This window comes from Glycine max, chromosome 9 (assembly GCF_000004515.6).
Source record: "Glycine max cultivar Williams 82 chromosome 9, Glycine_max_v4.0, whole genome shotgun sequence".
Lineage (NCBI taxonomy): Eukaryota > Viridiplantae > Streptophyta > Magnoliopsida > Fabales > Fabaceae > Glycine > Glycine max.
Genome location: NC_038245.2, coordinates 48,674,246 through 48,687,133, shown reverse-complemented (window position 1 = coordinate 48,687,133; position 12,888 = coordinate 48,674,246). Strand labels below are relative to the sequence as shown.

General features: G+C 32.6%; 1 protein-coding gene across 2 annotated transcripts; it reads right to left on the bottom strand.

Annotated features, from left to right (window-relative positions):
* Positions 1–3,239: 3,239 nt before the first annotated feature.
* Positions 3,240–9,881, bottom strand: LOC100783614 (homeobox-leucine zipper protein ANTHOCYANINLESS 2). 2 transcript variants are annotated; one of them, XM_003534548.4, is made up of 10 exons: positions 9,636–9,881; positions 8,964–9,419; positions 8,637–8,854; positions 8,374–8,491; positions 7,534–8,247; positions 7,181–7,282; positions 6,862–7,074; positions 5,333–5,507; positions 4,685–5,052; positions 3,240–4,076 (listed from the first exon to the last, which is right to left on the bottom strand). In XM_003534548.4, exons 2-10 carry the CDS (start codon positions 9,147–9,149, stop codon positions 3,708–3,710), a joined length of 2,463 nt encoding a protein of 820 aa, XP_003534596.1. In that variant the 5' UTR covers positions 9,150–9,419; positions 9,636–9,881; the 3' UTR covers positions 3,240–3,707. The 2 variants fall into 2 exon arrangements, with proteins under 2 accessions (XP_003534596.1, XP_006587871.1); XM_006587808.3 differs by having other exon boundaries at positions 4,685–5,049.
* Between the last annotated feature and the right edge of the window lie 3,007 nt (positions 9,882–12,888).

Genomic DNA, 12,888 nt, shown 5'->3' with positions numbered 1-12,888 from the left:
AATGTTAAATTTCAAATTTGCAATATATTATAATTAAACTTGACAGAAGATAGTCTATGAAAAGAAATTTGACAACAACACTCCTGAGTTTTTTGAAATTATAAATTAAGTAACCAAAGTTTATATGTGTATGTGCGTGACACTTAAGCAAAACCAACTTTAATCTTGAAGAAGTTTTTTGGCAGCTTGCCAACTTCTATGCTTAACTATAACTATAATTGATCAGGCCAAAACTATGTATATCCATCCATATCCATTATTCACAAGTTAACAAGTTAGTAACAGTATTAATTTCACATTCATCTGAGTTCTTTACTGATCGATAGCAACAAATACAAACCCTATTATTTGAAATGAAATATATAAAGGCTATTATAATATCCCACTCGACTTGTCAATCCAGATCACAAGGTATACATACATTAACATTGCTTTCACAGTAGAATTCAGTTAGGGCAGAATATTTTCCAAGCAACCCAATAGACCCAGTTTCGTTAATTTATTTTCTTTGAAAATAGTCACATAAACGATTGCGTGAATCAACCAAGGGAAAGAACAAAATCAAATGGGTAACGGATATGAATGAATATCCATGAAGCATGCCTTGTGCTGGTTAGAATAGCATAGGAAGAGAGTGATACCTTTTATATATAATTGATTAATACTCCATATTCTGTCAGATAATGCCCGTGTCAGAGTCTTATTGGGTTGGCTCACGTAACTATATAGACGATGCCAAAGCCATAGCATTAAATGATGGCAACGCTTCTCCCAACAGCTTCTGCTCCCTCATTAATTGCATTCACATACTCACCACTCACCTCCTCCTCCATTACATGGACTAGTATTATTTTTACTTGTGTTTAACCAGTTTTTATATACTGTTTAATTGTGATTAGTACTTTTTCTCTTTATGTAAGTAGGAATTAAAAAAAAAGTGTTAAAAGGATTTATAATAATTTATACGTATTGTTTTATTGTTTAATTGAGTTAGGTTGAGTTAGATTTTTTTAATATTATAATATTATACTTACTTTTATCAAAAACACTTAACTGAGTTTTTTTATAATAATATATGATATATATATATATATATATTATTTTATACTTTGATATTGTTTTTATCCTTTAATATATGATTTATATATGATAATTTTTTATATTAATTATTTTATCTTACATTTTCATTATTATAATTTTGGTTACAAATATAATTTCTCAATTGATATTCATCCACAATCAAATTTTTACATTGTCTTGTTTATTAAACTCTCACTATCAGTCTATTACCAAGCGGCGCGTGGATGGCTATCACCCATCACAAGTGCAGCTCCATTATTTATTACTTTCAAAACACAAGTCATGTGTTCATATTTATAGATTTTTAAGTTCCCATGAGTTGTCAACGAGACGAAGAACGAACGTTAAAATGTTACTTTTTAGAGAAAATTATTAAGAGATATTTGATTCGAGAAAGAAGACTTGGGTCTTGCTAATTTATATTTTAAAAATAATAGTTAAAGTTGTCATAATAAAAAATGTTTAGTGAGAAAATCAAGAATATTGACTTCTAATTCTAGAAACTAAATTTATTCAATTTGAAAATAAATCCATTTTGAAAATAAAAATTACTTGCTCAAATCATATAAAAAAATTGGAAAAAATTGTTTTATTATTCAATTGGTTTATTTAAATCTAATTTAGATTAGGTTGGATTAAATTAATTTTTTTGGGAAGTAGTAAATAGGTTTTGAAATCTATAATAAATACTTAACTAAAACTTATCTTTGATTTTTCTTATCCCATGATTTAACACTTATTAATTTTTTTAATGTAAAATACAAAAGTCATAAAAATAAAAGGATCAAGAGATTAGAAAAAATAGATGAAGCATGAAAAAAGGAACTCTTACTAATGTCCCAATTCTGACCCAACGGATCTACCCAACACGTATATATATATATATATATATATATATATATATATATATATATAGAGAGAGAGAGAGAGAGAGAGAGAGAGAGAGAATATTCAGAATTCATCAATTATAATTGTATTCACACATGAAGTATAGCTAAAATAGACTTAGGTTTCCCATTGACTCTTTTCTATTATTCTCTTATTTCTCATTCACATTCACTTTGCTTGTTATTTCTCCTTGTTCACACATATTAATTGTGAATTTTGACCAATATTCTCTATTACGTTTTTATGATAATATTTATCATTTTTATGTTGAAACGAACATAATTATTCAACTACACATTTAAAAAATTATTTAAAATAACTAATAGCACATATATGTATCACTATCTTATTAAAGGGATGTATTAAATAGAGACAATTATATCTCATCGTACTAACGTTTAATCTTAATTATAATAATAGTGCATCATTTGGGTTCTATAAATTTAAAGACAGGTTAGTTAGAAGTATCGATAATTGACCTAATAAAAATTTATTAAATATCTGAATCTAGCCGAATCCAATCACACTCAGCTCCTACTTTAATACTAATATATTGGTGATAAATATTAACTATAGAAAATAAATTCTCTCAAAAGAAAATATAAAAAAATAAGAGCAAATTTTAAGTCATAATTACTATTTTATACCTCTAATTTATTATAAAATTTACTAACGAGACATTTATGGATATTCCATAAAAATAAATGTATTTCTTAGACTAATAATATAAATCATACTCGTCGATTAGAAAATAATATTTCACAAGGACTAACATCAGACTACAAAAAATTCGTGTATTAACGTGGAACTAACATCACCATTAAATATAATCACCAATTAAATAGTATTATTAACCATTAATTAAAATTAACTAACTTATTTCTTTCACTATAAGGCTTTCTTCAAAATTTAGAAGAAACTTAAATTAAAAAATTGACCAAACTAAAATCTAAAATCAGATAAAAGGGTAAATTTCATGTTAACTCATAATTTACTCGAAAATGACTTTATAATGAGGGAACAGGGACTTTCTGGAAGTAAATCATTAGTGAATGCACTTGGTATTTATACACTATTTTATAGTAAAGATCACCGAAGCATTATTATATGCCCTCCAATTTTTATTCAAAGAATTAGTGTCACCATGTATTTATAAGCACGTATTAGTATCTACCAAAAAATATGCATGTATTAGTTATATCCAATAACTTACAAACTAAGGACACGTCAAATTACTAAACTTAAGAAACGAAAAAAGAGTACGAACTTAATTTTGAAAAAATGAACACAAATTATTGATTTGATCATATGCAACAAACTACTAGATCCAATTCTAGCATACTCCCACCAAGTCAATACAAATCAAAATGATGATAACTTACAATAAATATTCCTAACCAGAAACACAATTTTGTTCCTTTTTGTTTCTCACATTTCTATTCATTTTTTTTTTCCTTCTTCTGCTACTGTATGGAGCAAACAAAGGGGTCGACCCGAGTCAATACCCGAACCACCACCCTTGCTTTGTGTTGAAAATCCTAACCCAACCCGGAAAAGGTCTCGGATCCTCATATCACCATGCAAGGAGTTCTCTCACCCACGCGCGGTTCGTTCTTGACTCAACACCCCCACCCCTCGCGTCCTTCACACGCGCCACCTTTAACTACAAAATGTAACCTAAATTCTCCAAAACAAAAATAATAATAATAATAATAGACAAAGCCAGAGTCACGTGACTTTCAGCTTTCGCAGTGAAGCGCTGATTTGATCTTCTGCACGGTGCAGGAGATGAGGTTGTTCACCGTCTCCACCGACTCCACCGTGAGCTTCGCCGTGGGGAGGCTGTTCACCAGAATCTGAAACGCCACCGTCAGGAGGCACCCGCCACTCGCCGCCCTCTGCTGCGACGCGCCACCGTTCTCCTCGACGGACCCGTCGGGCACGATGGCGAACCCCGACGGAAGAAGCGCCACGTAAGCAGAGTCGCCGCCGTTCATCACGACGTGCATTGCCGGAATGTCCACCGGCGCGTACACCACAAGCGACCCCGACGCGTCTGTGCACGTCTCTTGCAGAATCAACATGCTGCTCTGGTTCGCATTTATAGCCTGCAACAAGAAAAAAATTAAAATTATCATTTTTCATAAGAGAAAAATACAAATTTAGGTGTTGTCGTTTTAGTTGAGTTGGGTGGAGGAGCTAGTCAAAACCCCTATTTTTTTATATAAAGAGAAAAGTAATTATGAGGTCAGAAGTGAAGAAAATAGAAAGTTGACAAAAGTCGTGTATTTTGACTTTTTTTTTATAAAAGTTTACTGAAACAAACGCTGCCCTATTTTCTGCTGCCAAAATTGTCCTCATAGATACTTCCAAAATTTTCCAAGCCTGTCCTTCTCAATTTCACCTTTTTTATCCCCACACTCCGCGACAAATCAATACTGACGTTTCCTCTTCTCGTCACAAAATCAACAATGGTAAAACAAAACTACACTCATACACACACCATTCAAATTTCATCTCACGTATTCCAAGTTCTTTTTTTGTGCTATCCCTGAATCTACATTAAAATTCAACGAACCTATTCCCATCACATCTCTTAGCTACTATTAGTAAAGTTTGGTCTGAACAAAACTCCTCATTTCATTTTGTGTGTATATTTTTTTATAACCTATAGTTATGATGTGATATAATAAGAGATAAAAGAATGTGTACATACACTGGCTCTAAGGAGGGAGACACAGTTAGCATGGTCTTGTCCCTTGGCAATGTGAGCCATCTCTTGCATTGGTCCACCGTTGGAGAGGATGTCCCACTCACTCCGGAGCCGCTCGTCACGGAGGAAGTCGAAGAGCCTCTGTGGCGAGACGGGAAGCCACACCGAGGTGGCGGCACTGAGGACGATCCCCGGCGGTTCACCGGGGTCATCCACGCTCTTCCTCGTCATCACCCTCACGTCCTCCCCCACGTTTCCCGCGTTCAGCTTGTTCCACTTGTGCACTGTTGAGGCACACACACCAGCACAGAAGTTGTTCGTCATGCGCTGTGCCAGCTTCAACATGCTTCTCCTTCCACCTGAACTTATTGCTGCCACAACCAAACCATATAATAAGCAAAATTAAAATGTAGCATGATATTAAATGAAGACTCTTGTGTGAAAAATAATAATAGTACATAGAGATCGACTACTCCATTAAATCATGTTTGACTGATTAAGATTAAATGGTTATATAATTATACCAGCTCTCTTTTAATTTTAATTGTTCATGTATATGATTTTATGGTCTAGACTAATGAGAATTGTTCTCACTAAATATCTACCTATGTATATAATTATAGTATCTATATAATATGTAAACAAATGTACCTGAATGTTCTCTAGAGGGAACTGCTGAGGATATTAGAATAGCTAGGCACTCGCATTGGCGTTGAAGAGTGGCAACCCAACGTTGTGCACCAAACCCCATGCCTGAGCTCAACAAGGGTCTATAGAGCTGGTGAATTTGGCTTTCGTCGTATTCTGCATGTTCCACCCATGTCACCTGCGTATAATTTAAACCATGTCATATAAACTCATACCCATTTCACAAGTGATATTATTTTTGCTTTATGAACTTATAATTTAGTTATCATGCTACAAAGTGGACCCATTGATATTATATTGCTGAGGTAGCACTAATTATAATGAGTCAGCAATTTTGTAGACCAAGGACTAATGTACGGAAAATTAATTAATCAGAAAGATGCATGACAATTAAATTAGGAGCAAAGATGCTGGTGAATAGAAGCATGTGAAAAGCAAATCTTGGAAAAGCCTGACGAATGGGTTGAACGATAGACAAGGTATCTCATGGAGCTTGGCGCAAGTACATAAAATATTAAGGTACTACTACTAGATAAAGTCACCGTGGGATTTGGAGAAGCAGTAGCTGCTACGTGCAGTGTTAAAGGGTTCATCGAGATTTGCTACGACAGTGTGGTGAACTCATCCCAAACACTCAAAAGAAACAGACAAAATTATCCAGTCTTTGATCTTGACTCAAAGGGTCCGCATTGAATTGAATATTTTTATTAATATAGGGGCTGGAACCAGGTCACGCATAGTCTCATAAATTAAAATAATGCTCGGGGAATGACAAATGTAGCAGCATAAAAAGAGTGGAATAGAAACATCATATGAATTGTTTATGGAATTAAAAAGTAGTAGGTGCAAAAAAAATTGCAACGCAAATTGTGTAATTAATGTGTTCGTGCTGCCAAAAAATTAAGTGATGATAGAGACTTCCACGAATAAATTAATGGGGTTAACCTAGATTTGTGCAACATGGTGTATTACTCAATTAGTTTATGGGATCAAAATCAGTTGTTGAAGACTGAAGATTGGAATATACTATTGAGACACAAGGGGAAGAACCATCCTAATTCAGGGGTGCAAATTCTTTGAGAGACTAAAAATATATATATTGGAATCATCACTGACAGAGTGGTTCTATAGTGAGTAATCACTAAACACGCTGAGTTACTTGGAACAAGGTATTTTTTTTAAGTAGCTTGGAAAAGCAAAAGCCCCATGATTCCTTAGCCTGGTGTTTTGCCCCCACTTTTAAAACTATTGCTCAATTAAGCTACTACTACACCATGGTGCAGTTACTTGCACCCACTTGGAAAAAATACAATAAATGTGATAAAAACATCAAAGCAGGTGAGGTAGTACGGTTTAGTAGGTGGCATATACATATATTTTTAGAAAACTATATTAAGACACAACAACGCTTGGTAGAATGTACTACTAGTAAATCATTTTTACTGTCTTAAAAAAAAAAAAAATTGGGATGCTAAAAATGCAGTGAGAACATGAACCTAGCCACCTAGGAAGAATATTGGTAACTAATTTACCTTAGAGTAACCATTTGGCATATCTTGCACCACGCAACCAGAAGGAAGCCTCCTACAGTTCACAAAAGTGGGTGCACCAGAAGTGTCTCGGATGGTATCTATGGACACATCTACCACTGCCCATAACCCCTCTGCGTGCTGCTTGCAAAAGCGTAGAAAATTGACCTCACGAACAGGAACCAAGGGAGAAAGAACTTGAAGCTCAGCATGCATCTGGTAACAAATTTATGTGATTCTTAAAACAATCCCACAATTAAAATGTAACTTTTTTTTTTTTTTTAAATAAAAGTAGTGTAAGATAGTAACAATTTGAACTTACTAGCTGAAGGGCACCATTTCTAGTTCCATTTATTCCATTAGATATAACTTCAGCGGTTGAGGTTCTAGCAATCATACAAGGGAACATCTCTGACCAACGATTCTGTCACAGCAGAAAAGTAAATCAGCTTCACGCACGCATACAAAATCAAAAAAGAACTCGCATCACATATTTTAATGTACTCTTTTATTATTGATTAAAATTACTACAATTACCAACATTAGTCTAGAAATATATATCAACATAAAATGAGAAAACAACAAATTGAAAGGAGCCAAGGATAATAAAAGGTAGTACTAAATTAGAGTCGAGGAAAAGTTTGAGAAAAGTGTGAAGGTAGTTGAGATGCTTACTGAGTCCATTAATGTTTCAACAAGGGCCAAGCTGTTTATGATGACCATGCCAGTTTGTCTAGAGGCCTCAGTGACAAAGCCATTGGGTCTCAAGCCAATGCAAGGAGTGATAGTCCTTGTGTACTCGTCATGGTTGAGAATTTCTCTTCCACCTTCCAAGCTTCTGATCCAAAGAGGCTCATCAGTCTGAGCCATCTTCACCAACTCATCCATTGCAGCCAAAGCAAGTTCAAGAACAATAGACCTCTCAATTGATCTGTTGTCAAAGCCAGAAGGAGGAGTCACCAATGTTGTTGTTGCTGTTGTGGTTGGTCTAGTACTTGAAGGTGACACCATAGCTAAAGGGCTTGATATTCCAACCCCAAAATCAGGCATTGTTGAAGGCACAGTGCTTAATCCTCCAAAACCATTGCTCCCAACACCAAGCTCCAAGCTTGAGTTTGGCAATGGAGGCCCAATTGAGCCTGTTAGAGATGAAATGGGTCGACCTAAAAACTTGCCAGCGAGTGCACAAACACGGTCTAGTTCGTCCTTCAATCTAGCATTCTCAATTCTAAGATGCTGTTCTTCGAGTGAAATTTCACCAATCATTGCAGGACCTCCACAGTTTGTGCATATTGGATTCCTCATGGCTTCCCTCATAGACATGTTTTCTGCTCTAAGCTTGTCATTCTCTTGCCTTAGGAGTGAGTTCTCGTGCCGTTCCAATTGTGTCTAAATGAAATAAAAACGATCCATGGTTATTCTTCAGAGTCCCAAAAGCATGAAATTGTAGCAGAAAATGACTTGAAAAAATTGAAAAGTGATGGCACAAGGGTGTTGGTGTTGTGTATTTGTTACCTTCATTTGTGTTCTTCGATTTTGGAACCAAAACTTTACTTGCCTCGTTTCCAAATTAAGCCTTCTGCTGAGTTCAAGCCTTTGTTTCTCATCCGGGTGAGGACACTCCTTGAAGAGCCTAAAAAAACACCAGAAAACACAAAATCAAAAAACCCCTCCAAAAGAAAGTCATAAAATAAAATTCCACACACAAAAAAAAAGAAAAGAAAAGTAAAGCTTTAAAAAGATGATTTTTTTTTTCTTAAATGAAAACATCATCGTACGATTCAAGCTCTTGAATTTGCTGAGGAGTGTGTCGGTGATAGCGTTTTTTCCTCGGTGGGTTGTCGGCAGCATCAAAATCATCACCAGAACCACCATCCATGTTGTCACTGCCAGATCTGCTTTCATGCTCCTCTTCCCGGTTCCTTCTCAAACCATTCTGCTCGAAATTCTCGGGCATTAATCTGTTCACATCCCTTTTTCCATCTATATCACTTTGCTGCGTTTTCCCAAAACAAAACAAGAAAAAGAAAAGTAGGTAAATAGAACCAACCAAAAAAAAGTACTTATACGAAGGAAAAGGTAAAAAGGGTATGAATGAATCTCACAAGTGCAAGAGAAAGACCAGGGGAGTTGAACATGGATTTGACCAAAGTAGGAGTGGCTAAACGAGGCTGCGAGATAGCACTAGAGGGCATTATATTGTTGCTGTTGTTGCTGTAAGGAATATCTGCTACGATCCTACCTCCACCTCCACCACTTTGTTTGGTCTCAAGAAATCCCCCAAAACTCATCCAAGTAGCCACTTTTGCTTCTTTATTTTTTCTTTTCTTTCTTTTTCTCTCCTCTCTTCAATCAAGCACACCACAACAAAAACTGCTACTACTCAAAAAATACCCCTTTGAAGAAAAACAAGGTGATGCAACTAATAATGACTCAGCCTCATGGGTGAAAAACTGTTAATCCTTGATTATTGTGTCGATTGATTCATCCAACCCCGGAATTTCCAAGCCATGGAGCACCACAAAATATGAAATGGGTCTCTCAGAATCTGCCTTATATACCTGTGAGGGCAATCAAAAACGAACCTTTTGAAACCAGGGAAATTAATAAATAAATAAATAAATAATAGAGAGAAAAGATAAAGGGGACAAAAGGATAAAGCCCAAAATATAATTAAATAAATGCTGTCTTTTATTCTATTTTTTCACACTCTTATTTTGAGAGAGAGAAAAAAGGATTAGTAATTAATAATAAGAAGAAAAAAAAACGTTTATTACTTCTTTGCTTTTACTAGTTCCTTAGGAGTTAGGATGGCATGGCAACCCTAGTCTTTCAGTTCAGTGTGTGCTGTCTCGTTCCCTGCATGATAACCGCTATGCTCGACTATGCTAATGCGTGAAAGAGAAGGAAAAAGAAAAATGAATATTTAATGAAAAGAGGTAGAAAATGAAACGCTTATAGATTTGTGCACAGACAAGAGGAGAGAGAGTTTGGAGAAGAAAGCACAGATAAAACGTAACATGTGGACACTTGAAAGCCTTACAAATACGTGCATCCAAAAAGGGTTTGGTTGACTCTTCACACTGTGATTACACACTACAAACACACTCTCTCTCTCTCTCTGTTTCCACTTTCCACTTTAACCCTGTGAATAGCTGTGAATTTTGCAATATGCCTTTTGAATAAACTTTTTGGGGATATATGAAAGAAAGTGAAGTTACTTATGATCGTGTTGTGCAGATGCACGGGGCACCCCTCTTCTCAATGCTTCCTATATAAACTGCTCTTGGGACTCTCAATAATTTGACTAAATTAGCTTAATTCACTCATGTGGCAACAAAATCATCACGGAAATTTACGCTTTTTATTAAAAATATATATATGAGAAACTTGGGTCCATTTTATATTTTGTCCATTTGTTCACACATGACATGTATATGGTGTACCGTCAAATTATGCATGCACCGCCCTGTAATTTATTTTTTCCAATTCAATTATGATTTTATAAATTTTAATATTTTTCCATATAAAATTCTTTTGATGCTATCATTTTATAATAATAATATGAATTATATTATAAAATATATTTTATATATTTCACAATATTAGTTTATTTTACAATAATAATAATAATATGCATTGTATCAAGATAATTAATAAGAAAAAGGATGTTTCGGTGAATTTTACATTCTTTTGCTTGTGTTGTACATTGTTTTCCAAACTATAGACAAGAAAAAGAGTTATCTAGTACCTTGAGTGTTTGTAGTGTGTTGTTCTCCTTGCGTTGTATCTTGGTATACACCAAACAAACACAAGTTGTGATATTTATCTGAGTGTATGTTATTTTTATTTTATTTTAAATTTGATTAAAAATATTTTAAGATATTCCATAACATTGTTAGTAAGATACACACTATGGAAAGATATAATAATTAAAATCTTTTTGAACTTATATAATAATTAAAGCTAGAAAATGTAAATAAGTTAAATAACTTATAATAAAAAAATTTCAAAAGTTAAAAACTAATTAAAAAATATTTTACCAATAAAATAAAAAATCATATAAATATAAACATGCATGTTTTTTTTTTCATATTCATTTATTCACACATGTATTTTTTTATTATCATGCTATTAATATGAAGTATCTATTGGTTTTACTAATTACTAATTTTCATCAAATAACTTGATTGATCTTTTTAATGAAAATTTTCTTTTCAATCACATTTTTTTCATGTAAATGACATCCAACAAAATGCATGCAGACTGTCTATGAATTTATTATTTTCCTATTCAATTAAGATTTTATAAATTTTAATTTGTTTCCATGTAAAACAATTTTAATGCTATCACTTAAACAAACCTGATTATGAAGATATTCAAAACAAGAAGATTTTAAATTCAATATGAGTTATTCTCAATATTTTTTTATAGATATTCTCGATATTTCTCCCACTAGTTTTAGAATAGACAATAATTCAAATAAAATATGTAAACGATGGTGTTAAATTAAAAAAATTTCTCATATGGTTATATTTGTTAAGTCATTTCACTTAATTTCTAATTTTTTTATTAATTGAAAATTTTGTTTGACTATTTGATAAATAAACTTTTTTATAACTTTTAACATTTTTAAGTAGCTTCTAGTATTTTTTTTAAATATTATTTGAAGTAATTAATATTTTTTAAAATATTAACTTCTAACTTTGTATATTTTATTTTTTTATCTTTAAAATATTTATTTAATTTTCTTATTATCTTTTTTAAATATATCATTAATATTATTTTATATTTTTAAAATATTTCACTAACTAATTTTATCAAATACTATAATTTAATAAATTAGTTTAAAAACTTTCCATTACCTACTAATTTTATCCAACATAACCATAATCATTATACTTTCTTAAAATGGTGCATTTAAGTCCGGAGGGAGTATTTCTTTTGTCGCTCTCTCTCGACGTTATAACTACAATAATTATCGTGAAATTAATACATTTTCTTTCTAGTTTCTAATATTCTTTAATGTGTACATTATGATATGATATGACTTATATCAATTTGTGAAATATCACATGTATGAATTGTGATTGTCTAGTACACCCAACATTATATTTCTGATTCACATGATGAAGAGAAGATTTTTAAATACGTGCAATATAATCAATGATTGTTCCTGTTTTTCGTGAAAGTATGTGGTACACACTAAACCTCTGTAGTTGCATATTTGTATACGTTATTTGGGAAATTGTAAAGTTCACTTAATTTGGTTCATGCATATTGAAGTCGGTTGAAGATCATATCACTTCATAATTTCTCAAGAGTTCTTTCATCACGAACGTTTTGATTAACAATAGTTACCATATAACAGAGTATCAAAGGTCAAGAACAAACACTAGCAACACGTGTTCACGGGGTTCGTTTGGCTGGTCGAACCAGTGAATTTCAATTGAATGAAAATGTAGGAAACTTTTTCAGAAGACTTTTCAATTATTTATGCCGTCAATGTCCATTCGTGATTTGTATTGATAGAAGAGTTTCCTAGCTAACAACAAACAGCTTTAGATATTTTATAAATCGGTAATGTTGTTTGCACATAAATGTTGTTCACTTTAGTTTAGGGGGAAATGTTAGTATTATGATATTTCTCAATATTTTTTTTATGTATGCTCGTGAGCACATGTTAAAGAGTATTAAATTATTCTATTTAAGTATTGATGAATGACCTTTACATTTTAGATACTTCTTTCTTTTTTCTTTATCCTTAGAACACAATTGATTTAAAAGCATAACGACCAAATTATCTTTAATTTTCTTATATAACTTTCACTATTATTTCTGTTTCATTTATAATAAATGTGTAAAATATTTAATAGTTAAGTATAAATAAGGGCATAATTAAAAAGTTAATAATTAGTGCTATTTTTTAAAATAAAAAGAAAAGTAAGAATAAAATCTTTAAAAATTAATATATAAAAAATGAAGGGGGTATATTAAATATTTTGTTTTCAATATTTCTTTTATTTTCTT

Coding starts and splice junctions, on each gene's coding strand:
- LOC100783614 (XM_003534548.4), bottom strand. CDS start 9,149: ATGAGTTTTGGGGGATTTCTTGAGACCAAACAAAGTGGTGGAGGTGGA. Junction 8,855..8,963: donor CTGGTCTTTCTCTTGCACTT/GTGAGATTCATT, acceptor GGGAAAACGCAG/CAAAGTGATATAGATGGAAA. Junction 8,248..8,373: donor ATCGAAGAACACAAATGAAG/GTAACAAATACA, acceptor TATTTCATTTAG/ACACAATTGGAACGGCACGA.